The 15,066-nt window shown below is 34.8% G+C and overlaps 2 protein-coding genes across 2 annotated transcripts; both read left to right on the top strand.

The window, feature by feature from the left end:
- The first annotated feature begins 357 nt into the window (after positions 1–357).
- On the top strand, positions 358–6,253 carry LOC306877582 (BOS complex subunit TMEM147). The gene is made up of 8 exons (XM_079429429.1): positions 358–440; positions 679–790; positions 1,158–1,227; positions 1,330–1,395; positions 2,361–2,497; positions 2,679–2,763; positions 3,403–3,524; positions 4,718–6,253. Exons 2-8 carry the CDS (start codon positions 714–716, stop codon positions 4,836–4,838), a joined length of 678 nt encoding a protein of 225 aa, XP_079285555.1. The 5' UTR covers positions 358–440; positions 679–713; the 3' UTR covers positions 4,839–6,253.
- Positions 6,254–7,163: 910 nt separating this feature from the next.
- LOC306878043 (sulfotransferase 2B1-like) lies at positions 7,164–12,253 on the top strand. Its single transcript, XM_079430137.1, has 6 exons — positions 7,164–7,498; positions 7,932–8,140; positions 10,410–10,536; positions 10,823–10,917; positions 10,990–11,170; positions 11,264–12,253. Exons 1-6 carry the CDS (start codon positions 7,360–7,362, stop codon positions 11,377–11,379), a joined length of 867 nt encoding a protein of 288 aa, XP_079286263.1. The 5' UTR covers positions 7,164–7,359; the 3' UTR covers positions 11,380–12,253.
- The last annotated feature ends 2,813 nt before the right edge of the window (positions 12,254–15,066 follow it).

Genomic DNA, 15,066 nt, shown 5'->3' with positions numbered 1-15,066 from the left:
CGCAAACGACAACAAAAAGCTGATTTTTCGTTTTTGGCACTGACTGATGTCAAGCTATAGAATAAATAATATAAGTAAATAAACGTTTCAGTCATTTAATCGTTTATGGTGTTCAGCAATGTTTATGCATTCATAATTATCCCTATCCATTCTATTTCTCTCCTTGTGAACGAGTCTTCGTGAATACTGAATATCCAAGCATCCTGCTCATCTGACATACTGCTTTTTGCACAATGTATAGCAAGGACGAACAATATGCACATGAAACCTAGCAGTTTTAACAGCTGTGTTGTGTACAGTGTTTCAAGCTAGTGTCTAATGTTCAGAATGAGAAGCGGAACTACAGTAAGAGAGAGCGCGCTTCTGCTCGGACCTTTAACGGTGATGCACCGGAGGATTATACGACCTGCTCCTGTCGTTTAAAATTCACGATTTTGTTGGTAAGAAAACAGTCGATCTTTTAAATAATTGATGATAGAGGTATTAAAATAGTTCCAGAAACAAATTTATTTTATAATAAGTTATATAACAATTACATGTCGAGTATTTTCTCATGATTTAAGCACGCTTGTCTGATTCCGATGTAGTAAATGTGGTATTTTAACACGTTGACGCTTTAATAAACTAAAGAATTATCAAAACGTATGAATATATCAGGTGTTTTTTCTGTATTAACAGGATCTGAGGGGGAATAAAACACTGAAAGCTCTACCATGACGCTTTTTCATTTCGGAAACTGTTTGTCTTTGGCCTATTTCCCATATTTCATTGCGTATAAATGTAGTGGATTGTAAGTATTTAGACAATAATGTTGATGGAATTGTGTGTATATATATATATATATTATTGGTGCTGCAGTGTGTATTATTTAAGATATTTGCATTATATTCTGTAGTATGTCAATCTTCACATGCCATATTACAAACTAATGTGTTAAATGTGAGGCATGGTCAGGAAATAATACATTTTATGCACAATTAGTTTTACTCTTCCATGTGTTATCATTTTAATTGTGACTCTATTATACTGTATAATCCTCCAACAGTTTTCATCTGTTGATGATGTATGCTACAAAGATCAAAATCACTGTTCTAAACTTCTGTAATCTAATCTTCACCCTTTTATTTGATTTATTTATTGTTTGTTTGTTTATCCAGATCTGAATATAATGCATTTTGGAAATGTGTCCAAGCAGGTGCTACCTACCTCTTTGTGCAGCTGTGCAAGGTGAGTGAACACTTTAGTCCTCACAAAGATTTTTCTAATGTTTGTGGGTCGAAGAGAGAATATTATGAGGTTTCCTGTATAAATGTGTGATATTACTTTCAGATGCTGTTTCTTGCCACATTTTTCCCCACCTGGGAGGGAGGAGTTGGCGTGTATGATTTTGTTGGGGTGAGCCACTATTTTTGAGTTTTTCATTATGCGTTTATAGAGATAACTTTGATATATAAACAAGGCAAAGTAAAGGAACAGTAGAAATTGCTGAAAATATACTCGGGCCATCCAAGATGTAGAGAAATTTGTTTCTTCATCAGAACAGATTTGGAGAAATTCATCATTACATCACTTGCTCACCAAGCGATCCTCTGCAGTGAATGGGTGCCGTCAGAATGAGCGTCCAAACAGCTGATAAAAACATCACAATAATCCTCAAGTAATCCACACGACTCCAGTCCATCAATTAACAGCTTGTGAAGCAAAAAGCTGCATGTTTGAAGAAACATAATTTCTTAAGAAACATCATTTCATAAAGATTTTTTTAACTTAAAACCAAAATATTCTCCATAATATGAGTCCATAATGCATAATACTTCCTCCAGTTAAAAGTTCCATGCCCTGTTATTCGCTCACTTCAAACATATCTCCACCAACATATTTGTTTAGAGCTGTTTTCGCTTGTAAACAGTGCTTGATCTGTGCAGATTTCTCTCCTGATTAAGACGAGACAACGTTTTCACTGGAGAAATTGATATTATGGATAGAAGACTTGTGTTTTAGGCGGAACAAACTGCTTGAAGTTTAAAACCTCTCCTTTCGCTTCACAAAATATGAATTGATGAACTGGAGTGGTGTGGGTTATTGTGATGTTTTTATCAGCTATTTGGACTCTCGTTCTCACGGCACCCATTCAGTGCAGAGGATCCACTAGTGAACAAGTGATGTAATGCTAAATTTCTCCAAATCTGTTGGGATAAAGAAACAGAGCGAGTACATTGTCAGCAAATGTATATTTTTGGGTGAACTATTCATTTAAGGCATTGTGCTCATAACTTGTTCACACATTATTATTTCATCCATGCTGACACCCGTACAAATAATCATATAAACTTCATTCATTCATGTCCTGTTTACCCTAGGAGTTCATGAAGGCCACAGTGGACATGGCCGATCTTCTAGGTCTTCATCTGGTTATGTCCAGGAATGCTGGGAAGGGTGAATATAAGATCATGGTGGCAGCTATGGGCTGGGCTACAGCGGAGCTCATCATGTCAAGGTATTCTGATAAGCATCCTGAGAGATACGCTGTCAATCATAATCATGACAGACTTTCCCTGGCAGTAATCGGTAGAAATGCACGTACATGGTTTGGTTATGCACTTTTGTTCAAGATTTTGAAGTCCCAAGTTTAAGAAATGATCAGTACTGTAAAAAAAAGATCTGTTCATTCTACACAGATGTATTCCGTTATGGGTGGGAGCTCGTGGCATTGAGTTTGACTGGAAATACATTCAAATGAGCTTTGATTCCAACATTAGTCTGGTAAGATACGTGCTTTCTTTGTGCTGTAGTTTTTATGTTTGCATGCATCAAAGGAACAGTATCGCAAATATGTGACCCTGGACCACAAAATCCCTCATAATGGTCAATTTTTCAAAATTGAGATTTATAAATAATCTGAAAGCTGAATAAATAAGGATTGGACAGTATTTGAGCGAGATACAACTATTGTTATCTGGAATCTGGTGCAAAAAAAAAACATCATAATAATGTGAAAATTGCCTTTAAAGCTGTCTAAATGAAGTCATTGGCGATGCATATTACTAATAAAAAATTCTGTTTTGATATTTACTGTAGGAAATTTACAATATCTTCATGGAACATGATTTTTACTTGAAATCCTAATGATTTTTGGCATAAAAGAAAAAATAATAATTTTGACCCATACAGTGTATTTTTAGCTTATTGCTACAAATATACCCATGCTACTTATGACTGGTTTTGTGCTCCAGGGTCACATATGTTTTTTACTTTACTGTAACAGAGCTTTTCTACTCATTGTTTTATAATATTATAACATTAAATGTGGTGTGTCATTGGGACACAATGTTTTAAGTCTGATTTACTCACTACTGTTTCTTTTTTCTGTACCTAAACTTAAAATAATTTTTGAATCATTAGGTGCATTATATTGCTATGGCAGCAGTAGTATGGATGTTCACTCGATACGACCTTCCCAAAAGCTTCCGGCTCCCTGTTACCATCCTGCTGGGATTGTGTATCTATAAGGGCTTTCTCATGGAGTGAGTATCACAGTCATACTTGTTTATCTTTATTCTGCCTCAAGAGAAACTACTTTTGGCACAAATTTTCATCTAAAGTATTACAACAAAGCAGGTTTAAGTTGGTGTTTTATCAGTACTTCTAGTTTGTCTACATAATTGTTTAGTCAAAATTAAGATGTATTCAAATTTGTAGCACATTTCTGGTAAACAGGGTTTATGATTTATGAAAAAAATTAAATTTGAGGAAGGATTCACAATATATTTTGACCAAATTGATATTGACCATTATTTGCTTTTTTTAAAAAAGGTGGCATCAGTATGTTTAGACAAATATTGGATGAGGATAATAATGGTGCTTAATTTTTCCTAAACTACAGAAGATTTTTTTTTAAAGTACTTAACTGTTATTCATTCTACCTTCTGTACATTTATTACGTTTGATTGCTTATTTTCCCTGTATGAATGAATATTTCAAACCGTTGTGATTCACAATATCAGCTGTTATATACATTTTTGGCCGTGGCATAAAAATAATTTTCACATTTTCAGTATTGGGACAGCATTTCCATATCAGTTCAATTCTGTATCTACCTACATTAATCTACAAATATCATTTGATTTAACTTGTAAATAGAAGTCAATTAGATGTTCAATTTGAATAATAATTATAGGCTTTTCATTAATTAATTTAATTTTATTTATCACAAATCATTGAAAATGCTTTTAATACAGTACAGTTTAAAACAGTAAAGCTGATGCACTTGTTCGTCTCTCCTCGAGATGGCAGTGTTGCCTTAAGTTAGATATTATTGCCATTGCAAATGTAGCTTGGAATTAAATGCTAGCATTTTATTTAAATTATCACACAGTATGCACTGTATACTGCTTAGTTTTGTTTTTTTAAATGGCATGTGGAATGCATTACACGGCATAAAATATTTAATACATTATTATGCCGAGTTGTCAAATAACATTTTATGCATTTATTTCACATTTTAAATTCAGTTTTGCAGGAAAATTCAGATTAATTGCATTGTGGTTTACAGCATTAGTGTTGTGTATTAAGTCTTCCGGGTGTTTCACAAAGTGTAATATGTTGATATACTTTTCTGTATGAAATCACAGTGTCCTTTTAAAGAAATCTCATGCTCTTGGTTTTAAGTTTTTACTGCACATAACTGTTTGTTTCCATGTTTGTGTGTCTCCTCCAGGCTGTTTGTTCATGTTTTCCTCCTGGGCAGCTGGACAGCTCTCCTGGTGAAGGCCGTGCTCACTGGTGCCATCTCCCTGTGTTCACTCTTCCTATTCGTCACACTCGTTCACAGCAACTAAACGCTTATACTGTATAGTGCCTCCACTCAAGAGGCATTTCAAGAGCAAATCCACATTCCTACTTTGAATACTGTGGACTTTTGCATCTGCTATAAGGAGACTGTGAGACTATAACTGTTATTAGTGAACATGTGTTTATACTTTATTCAGATAACTAAACATTTGACTTCAATATGAAGGAATACTTGGACAGTTTTGGGAGAGCAACCGGTTATGGTGAAACTTACTCCAAGAAAAACCTTCTTAATGACAAACTAATTTATTAATAAAGGCCACATGGGACAAAAATCATTTGCAGTTTTTGGATGGTAGATTTTAATATTGTATGAGCAAACCGAACCCAGCATGCATTATTTTATTTTTGTACGTTTTTTTTTCTTTGCTTCCTTGACAAGAAACTAACTACAAAAATTTTATTGGTAAAGATGTATGATTTGTGAACTTTAGTTAGCTATATTAGTAAATATGAACAAACAAAAAAATTCCACAGCATTTATTAATCTGCTAATTTCAACATTAATATTTTAAAAAGAGAAGTTGTATTTGTTAACATTAGTTCATGCACTGTGCACTGACATGAACAAGCAATTGTATTGTTTTTTCCTTAACTAACATAAAGGTTAATGAATGTTGGTCCAGACAGCTGAAATAAGTTTTTGAAGCAAAAAGCTGTGCGTCTATAGTAAACAAATTCAAACAAATTAACTTAAAACCATTGCTTCCGGCTAAAATAAGAATCCTCTATCCATAATATTTATTTCTCCAGTGTGACGAATCGGGAGAAATATACATCTAGAACAAGCATTGTTAACATTCTGACGGCACCCATTCACTGCAGAGGATCCATTGGTGAGCAAGTGATGTAATGCTGAATTTCTCCAAATCTGTTCCAAAGAAGAAACAAACTCATCTCTTGGATGGCCTGAGGGAGGGAGAACTTTTTTTTGCTCATTTAATTTTTGGGTGAACTTCCTCGAACTAATGTAACTTTATAAACAATTCCTTTAACAAATGAACCCTTATAATAAAGTGTTACCGGTTAATCTCTTAACAGCACAACTATTGTCCAACTACTTCAGTTCAGCCGAGCTTCACATTCCTGGCACATTAAAACTCATAAATCTGCTGGGAATGTAAAGGACATGAATGGTTACATATGTGTTTTGATAAATTGTTAATAAACTTTTCAAAAAATAAACTTGTTTACCATAATTATAACTATTCAGTTATGTTAAGATCTACACGTGCACTCTCTTCATTCTGCCCTCATAGAAAGGTTGCTGCACTAGCTTGAACTTGTTTTCCCCTTCTTATCTATTACTACATACTATTTTACCTGCAGTAAACGACTGTGTAGTTACAAACAAGCTTTGCAGATTCGAAATAAAAAGACCTTTTGTTTTCCCTTTTCAATGACATTTGTGAAAAGAACTGAATAGAGCCAAGCCCAGTGGGGTTTCACTGTTGGATTAAGGGTCACTCTCTCACATGTATTATATTACCTGCAGAGACCGCTGACTCAATGCTATACTGATAAACAGTCACGCAAACTCTGTCACGTGTGGTCATCTCTCAGGGAATTTTTTCTTCTTTCATTCTTTCAAATCACAATACTTGATTCTGGGCAACAATGTAGTTTGTAAGAAATCACTATTTTGTCCAACCCAGACCATCAGATGTTAACATGATTTTCAATAATAAAATCCACAAAAGTAGGAAATGGCTCTCCTCTAGACTGCAAGAGGGTCGGGCCTGCTCTTATGAACCTCCTACCACCTGTAAGAGACAAAAGAAAAACAAAACCCACAGCATACACCGCAAATAAATGACCATTTCAGTGCACACCACACAGCAGTGCCACTCCGCATAGATATTAACCACATCAAATGAATTCTCATGCACTAATTGCATCAAACTCATAAGCAATCGGCCTCAATAAAGTGTATTAATTTCATTCAACGCAAACAAAACCACACAGCTAATAACATACCTATGTGAAAGGGCTGCACAACATCAAAAACACCATCTGCTGTTGCAACAACCATTTATGCGTCTTGATCATATGACTAGCCAACTGAAACTGATTCCTGGCCAGTCTCCTCCCACACTTTGACACTTTTTTTTTAAAATCTCAAAATCAATCTTTTTATTATTATTATTCATTTATTTATTTAATTTGGACATTGCAATACATTGTTGCAAATTTACACGTCTTTTGTTCTTTCTTTAAAATCATTATAGAAGACTGCAACTATCCCTTCACTTTTCAGTTTTTTTGCACATAAAATCTCACTTTGTAAGTGCACTTGGACCCAAGTAACCTTTCCTCCAAACTCGCCTGTCAATGACAGCAGCAGAGATACAGCTCTCTGTTGGGTCAATGAATGCTCTCACAGTCAAACGTCACTCTCACTCTCTTTCACTCACTCTCTCTCTCTCCTTCTCTCCTCCTCTCCAAACATAAGTGAATTCACACAGAACACGGTGAACTTCCTTGGTTTTTCAGTCCGGTCAGCAGAGAATGGCAGACTGCGATTTGTATCTGGATTACCATGGTCTCCTACTACCTAAGGTAGCTCATACAGAGGAAAGTCTCAACTACCTCCAGAATTTCCAATTCAAAGATGATGATATCTTCACTGTTACCTATCCAAAATCTGGTAAGATCATTCTTTGTTTTAAATGCATGCAGTTGATTTCTCCTTATGCGCTCAACAACACAGACTTATTGCATTACTTTTTCCTCATATTGCTATAGTCTTTAAAAAAGATGCAACGTTTTATATGCTTATGCACATATAAAAATTGTACAGTTTGCAAAACAAATCATGCAGCAGTTAAATATTTGACTATTACTCTGTCATGAATGCAGTCCAAGTGTCTGCATTTTGATTTTCACTCTGTTCTATTTTATAGAATATCCATCAACTAATTACTCTATGCAATGACATTTTAATATTGAACTTCACTGGCTCATGCGTTTTGCATAATGATGTGTTCATTATTCTTCGTATTGCAAATTAAGATTCTGTGTTATTTTATTCGTGAAGGTGATCAGTCTATCCTCCATTGGTCCCTGCCTGTGTTTTTCAGGTACCACATGGATGCAGGAGATTCTTCCTCCGCTCCTGAATGGAGGAGACATGACGTCTGTGGAAACCATCCCTAACTGGGACAGGGTTCCATGGCTGGAGGAAACACGAGCTCCAGTGGTCTTAGATAAGCTCCCTTCACCACGAGCCATGGTCTCCCACATGCCTTATAATTTGATGCCTTCTTCCTTTTTCAAGTCCAAGGCCAAGGTACAGAAAGCAGCAGAACAATAATATTTATATATATATATAGACTGTATAGTTAATGTTTTACTTCTGACATTACACTGGGAAACAAATTTTCAAATTGTTTGTCATAAAGCAACATCTCAGGAAAATATTATTGGTTTTCAAATTCAAATATGACTTCCTGTTATTAAACAGGACATCATTTCATTCATGTCTACTGTGGAGGACACCAGGAATAAAAGCATGTTTATGATGCATTTTGGGAGACATAACAATTGAATAGGAAAATAAATTATATATCAATTTTCTTATGAAATATTAGATATTATTATGAAAATCTGGCCAATTATTACTCCCATTATGACAATTCTTTTTTCAACATGCTGTCCCAACAGCAACACATTAATATGCAAATTATATACAGTATATAGATACACTGTGTTTAATGGTAAAACCAGTTTATGGACATTTTTACACACATATTGCATAAAACAAAATGGTATAACAAATAATTTTGTTATATATTTTATAACATAGTTGAGAGTCATCCTTAAACAAAGTTTAGTATAAAAAAATCCTGAAACCTGAAAATTGATTGGTGATTTTAAAAAAAATCCCATTGTTTTTGCCTTTTTGATGTCTGTTCATGCCATTTTATTTTTAGAAAAACTGAATCCTGGTATCCTCTACAGAGGACCTAGAATAAAATATGAATAAAATAAAAATGTTCAAAAAGGTTATTTTTCAATTTTTTTCTTATGCTCTAAACAATGCAATGACATGAAAAAATTCAAAATTCACAAAGCTTTTTTTTGTGGGGGGGGGTCTCATATCATTTACAGTCTATTTCCAGCTGATGCCATATTTTCACAGCACTTTTTACACATTAGTACAAGTTCTACAGTCTCTTACAAATAAATGACGAATCATGTTTGCAGATTAACTTTAATAATGTGATGTTGCAACTTCACTTCCCAGCATGCACTTCAGCACACATGAATTGTTTGTTTATTTTACTAAATGCTGGTTTATTCAGCAGTTTGTTTGTTTGTTTGTTGTTGTTGTTTCACTTTGTTTTATTAGAATGTCAGTTGTCACCATTCATCAACTAATCACACAGCCTCTAAAGCGAAACATATATTTGTGTGTGTGTGTGTGTGTGCGTGCGTGCGTGCGTTAAGTAATTAAGTAACGTTAATTGTTTGTAGAGAGAGCGCAAGCAGGTACATTACAACTGTCATCTCTCTCATATTTAATTCTCATATCTCATATTCTCTCATATTTAAGAACAATATGTTGTTTATATATTAATATAATATTATATATTCATATATAATATAAATAATATGAATATAAATATATGTAAATATTTTCAAAATATAAGTGTGTGTTTTTATATATACATAATAAATATACACAGTACACACACATATGAACAAAAACTTTTATTTTGGATGTGATTAATCGTTGCCCAGCACTAATATACAGAATCAAAATTAGCTTTATTGCTAGGTATGTTTGCACATACAAGGAATTTGTTTAGTGACAGAAGCTCCACAGTGCGACAGAATGACAGCGACAGTGCGGAGATTTATTTCATCCCCTGCTAATTTTCTAAGTTTCCCCACTGACAAAGAAATGATCAGTCTATAATTTTAATGGTAGGTTTATTTGAAGAGTGAGAGACAGAATAACAACAAAAAAATCCAGAAAAACGCATTTCAAAAAATGTATAAATTGATTTGCATTTTAATGAGTCAAATATGTATTTGATCCCCTATCAATCAGCAAGATTTCTGGCTCACAGGTGTCTTTTATACAGGTAAGGAGCTGAGATTAGGAACACACTCTTAAAGGGAGTCTCAGTTTGTTACCTGTATAAAAGACACCTGTCCACAGAGGCAATCAATCAATCAGATTCCAAACTCTCCACCATGGCCAAGACCAAAGAGCTGTCCAAGGATGTCAGGGACAAGATTGTAGACATACACAAGGCTGGAATTGGCTACAAGACTATCACCAAGCAGCTTGGTGAGAAGGTGACAACAATGACAACATTGACAGCTTGGTGAGAAGGTGACAACAGACTGATTATTTCTTTGTCAGTGGGCAAACGTATAATATAATCAAATAATTTATTTCCCCACTGTATATATATATATATATGTGTATGTGTGTGTGTGTTTATGTATATTTAAAATATACTTGCATTTTCTCACACTCCAGACTATCTTTTTTTTCAGTAAAGCAAAACAAAGTGTCATTGTTATATTGTGTTTTTCATCTTCAGGTAATCTACGTCGCTCGTAATCCTAAAGATGTTTTAGTCTCATCTTTCCACTTTCATCAAATGGCCAGATTCCTTGAAGACCCTGGAACATTTGAAGAATTCATTGACAAATTCCTGTCAGGAAAAGGTGAGACGTTCAAATATGTGTTTAAAATCAATTCTGCTTGGATGACCCATGTTTTAAGTATTCAGTATACATGTGACTAGTAAAAATGCTAAATGTAACTTTTGTTTTTGAATGTTGGTGTATTTATTTATATCGATATTGCTACCATATTTAAGGCCACTTAGCATCATGCCCAAAAACACCCAGATTAAATTCTGTGTTTAACAATAAACATGCATCATGATATGTGTAGATGGAGAGTGTAAATATAAATACTCAAATGATCAAGTTACAATTGCTTGCACAGTTTTGTTCGGAAAGTGGACTGACCATGTGAAAAGCTGGCGAAACCCTGAGCTCGGCGACAGAATTCTGTACATCACCTACGAAGAAATGCTTCAGGTAAAGTGAAGAGATACTGATCATTCAGAAATCAGAGAGAATGGGTGTAATTAAGTTTTTTTGTAATTGTAGGACCTCCGTGAAGTCTTGAGCCGGATTTTAACATTTCTTGGCCGGGAGCTCAGCTCAGAGGCTCTGGATCACGTGGTCAGTCATGGCACTTTCAAAAATATGAAAACAAACAAAATGTCAAACTACTCTCTGGTGCCAGAAACTCTTATGGACAAGAAAAAGTCACCCTTCCTCAGAAAAGGTACCCAGGTTTTAAAGCATCAGCTGAGAGCAGTTTTTTTTAAACATTATGATGATACTTGTTCTTGAATGAAACCTCTCTGATTATTTAAAGGTATCGCTGGAGACTGGAAGAATCACTTCAGCCCTGAACTTGATGCCAAGTTCACAGCTGTAATTCAAGAGGAAATGAATGGAAGCAACATCAAATTCCCGTGGGATGAGGAATGAGCGAATCTCTTGTAATGACATCTCGGTGCACATCAAAATAAACAGTCATAGATGGAACATGTGATCGTTTAATTCCCTGTGTGTTTATTCAAGTTTATTGCAGAGTTATTGCAGCAATGTTCTCTTGTTGACCTGAAGCTATGTTGGAATTGCTCAAGATGATAAGACGTTAAAGTGTAAGACAGTTAGACCACGTTTGGGTTTTTGCAACTTAACAGTTAAGGTGCAACATGTAACATCTGTTTCGTGTTGCTGAGAGATGTTGCAAACTCTCGACACAGGAATGTGACCACAAAATAATGAGACTTATATATAGTCATATTTATGGACTGATTTTCACAATGAAATATATTTATCTAATCAGGGTAACCCAGCATCTTGTGGTTTTGCATTAAGCATAAGAAATATTTCAGTATACCTACATACAAAAACCATGTAAAGTATATGAACTGTTTATGCTTATATGAAGCTTAATGCATATAAAACAAGCAGCGCAATCATCCTTTTGACTTACCAGTGTATCTGTGAGGATGCTTGTCATTCCTTAAAGAAATCGTTCACCCAAAAATGAACATTTGCATTTACTCACCTTAAGGCCAAAGAAATGTAGATGAGTTTGTTTCTTCTGCAGAACAGATTTGCTGTTATATATATAGAAATTTCGCTAAAAAGGTGTGATGTATTAGCTATAAAATACGGGATATAAAATGTACGGGAGATTCATAACATTTTTATGGGCTGAGAAAACCAGTGCTCTTTCCCCAAAGGGAACTTTAGCCATACTTAAAAGTACAGATATCTTACCAGAAAATGACTTTGGTAGAAGTTGAAGTCACCGTTTAGAATATTACTTGAATAAAAGTAATTTTTCTTGTAAGTATGTGATATTTATTGTACTTAAGTATGAAAAGTATTTTTTTAATCTTAAGTATTGAAAGTAAAAGAACAAGTAAATGCAAAATGGAAAAGAAGCAACTATATAAAGAAAATATATATGTTCATACACCGCTTGAGTAGCAAGAATGTGTTCAGTTTGAACTCTTTCTTCCATTTTGTATTTTTGGGTAACAATAAGAAGCACTTCATCCGGTTCTTAGTGTCTTTCATTCCAACATAAGAAAACATTTCTGGAATCTGCATCTAGCATTTAGATGTATTTACACAGTTGCTGAAAGACACTGTCAACTTTAGTGGAAAATGAATCATCTGTGGTTGTGCGCACACTTGTTTGCACTGAGCAAAGGTCTTTTTAGGAGTCTAACCTGCTTTCCTGCAGTCCGTGTTCTTCTGACTTCTGACTATGTTGTAGTAAGTAACGAATATGCTTCAGGGAAATGTAACGGAGTAAAAGTATACATTTTAATTAGGAAATGTAAAAGTTGGCTGAAATATAAAAGCTCAAGTAAAGTACAGATACTCCCAAAAAATACTTAAGTAATGTAATGGAGTATTATTACTTCGTTACATTACACCACTGTTCATTAGCCTGTCCAAAAGCACTTATGTTGCTTCTGCTGTTTGTGGACATTGCTTGACATGGTGCTCACACACACACACAAAACATTCAATTGCTTTTATTTCCAGCAAATTTCTGAACATGTGTTAATATTTGTATTACCTTGAGATAAGCTGAACATGTTTCACAGACATTTAACAAACATAAATGGAATAATGAGTCCCTAAGGAGGGGTCAATATCAAAAGTCTCTTGGGTGCATCAACTGCTTTGAGTACTACGATTAATCTCATTCTCATTGAATGCACATGATTTGGCAGTTCTCATCACATGTTCTCACAGGTGATCAGGAACCCTTCAGGGTCACTAGAAAGGCTTCATTACTGTCTTAAGTTATTGTAACTGTGAACTTTATTGCCTACAGTCTGTAAACGTTTAGAGCACTGTTCCTTAGGTGCATGTGCAATACTAGTTTATAATTCACCGAACAAGCATGAAAAACCCTTTCCAAAATCTATAAAGCTTCTGGATTTTGGAAGTGTGTATATATTTAACATATATTATTTAATTATTATATTAAATATATATAATCTAAATATAAATAATTAATATATTATTTAATTGTCAATTACTTCTGGTTTTGTCTAAAACTGTTTTTCATGACAATTATTTGATTTTATTGTGAAAATATAAAATAATAAAATTGTAAAAAGATGTTTTAGTGTGAATGATAGGTTGTTTAGATGTTTATTTGATATAAAGCAATTGTCTACTCAAGGTTGTGTTTTTACCAAAGTTATCACTGAAATGCATGCCATCATCACAGACAGAGATGCTTTGTGCCTAAATACATTCATTTTCATTGTAAACAAACATGTCCATGTCATTCACTTCCAGATTATTCAATGAAGCTTTCTGCACTGTAATTGGTTGCCAGATTGGCTTCAAGTAAACTGGCATTGACATATATGAAAGCCCTCACGTTTGCACTTGTATTGTTGTGTAGGTACTGACCAGTGTATGTTAAACTGGTAAAGCGTACGTCTTCTCCTGTGAGGGCATTTCATCCCAGGGCCTCTGCCGTACGTGACTGTGCTGGGGTTCGGCGCCTCCCTCTTTACTGATAACGCTAATGAACTTCCTGTGATTTCCTGTAATTGGGGCACTTTGGGCGGGACACACATGTGAGCGTGGGCATCGTCTAGGCATGTTGATGCCATTTTTCATGCGTATAGGCTGGGGCTGTGATGTCAGGCACGCTGACATTGTTTCTTCGTGATTGGATGGAGGAACCATATATCCTCACGTATTGTCTGCACTGGACAGCTGGCGTACTTGCGCTCGCAGTGCGCATGTGCATCGACATGCAGACGGACACAGATAAAAGATCAGCTTAGATCATTACAGGACAGGGTGGACACTAGAATAGACGGATATCAAAGTGTCTCCTCTCTGATGTCCCTGGAAGACCCAGCATGGCATGGTGGGTGTCCATGGGTGTGGATGACAGCGTCTCACAAGAACAAAGGGTCAGCTTGTATTTGGACTAGTGTCCAGGGACGCAGAGATAAAGAAAGGGAGGGCCGTCTGACATAGACTGGCAATGCTCATTTAAATCAACCATACAAAGAAATTTGTTTCCTTTATTCTGTCATTCTGTTGTCATCCTCCCCAATCTGCTGACTGAAGATTTACTTGAAAAGCGCAGAAAACATCAGTCATCTTCAGAACATTTACATAACCAGTCAGTCTTGACTTTTCTCATCTATTATACTTTCTTTATTATGATTATGTCATCAAAATGTGAAAGTGTGGAGATTATAGTCACCAGAAATACATTATACAGAAACCAATCAAAGCTGTATTTTAGTTTCTTCAAAGGTTCTTCTAACTGGTCCATTTATTTTATTTTATTCTATTGTATTTTATAAAGCTTTTTTTTTTTTTTTTTTAAGAATTTTATATGTAAGTGCAATTGATATTTGTCTACAGGACGAATGTTTGTTCTTCTGTCTGGTCCAGTTAATCTCTTTCTTCTTCTCTTTATTTTATTTTTGAATTATTAATTAACACGTAACACACCCCACCCCTTAAAATCAAACATTATACATGTTAATAATGTTTGTACACAGAACAATATTTACTCTCATCCAATTATGCTCTAGAAAGAGCTTCAGCAACTTTATTTACTCCCTTCTTGTGTCGGATTTCAATATTGTAATTTTTGAGCAG

This window comes from Barbus barbus (assembly GCF_936440315.1).
Source record: "Barbus barbus genome assembly, chromosome: 12".
Lineage (NCBI taxonomy): Eukaryota > Metazoa > Chordata > Actinopteri > Cypriniformes > Cyprinidae > Barbus > Barbus barbus.
This window is presented reverse-complemented; position numbering and strand designations above follow the sequence as displayed.

Excerpts from the sequence above, each read along its gene's own strand:
- LOC306877582 (XM_079429429.1), top strand. The coding sequence starts at position 714 with ATGACGCTTTTTCATTTCGGAAACTGTTTGTCTTTGGCCTATTTCCCA. Across the intron at positions 1,396-2,360 it reads GCGTGTATGATTTTGTTGGG|GAGTTCATGAAGGCCACAGT; the intron begins GTGAGCCACTAT and ends TGTTTACCCTAG. Across the intron at positions 3,525-4,717 it reads TATAAGGGCTTTCTCATGGA|GCTGTTTGTTCATGTTTTCC; the intron begins GTGAGTATCACA and ends TGTCTCCTCCAG.
- LOC306878043 (XM_079430137.1), top strand. The coding sequence starts at position 7,360 with ATGGCAGACTGCGATTTGTATCTGGATTACCATGGTCTCCTACTACCT. Across the intron at positions 8,141-10,409 it reads TTTTCAAGTCCAAGGCCAAG|GTAATCTACGTCGCTCGTAA; the intron begins GTACAGAAAGCA and ends TTTCATCTTCAG. Across the intron at positions 10,537-10,822 it reads CAAATTCCTGTCAGGAAAAG|TTTTGTTCGGAAAGTGGACT; the intron begins GTGAGACGTTCA and ends TTGCTTGCACAG.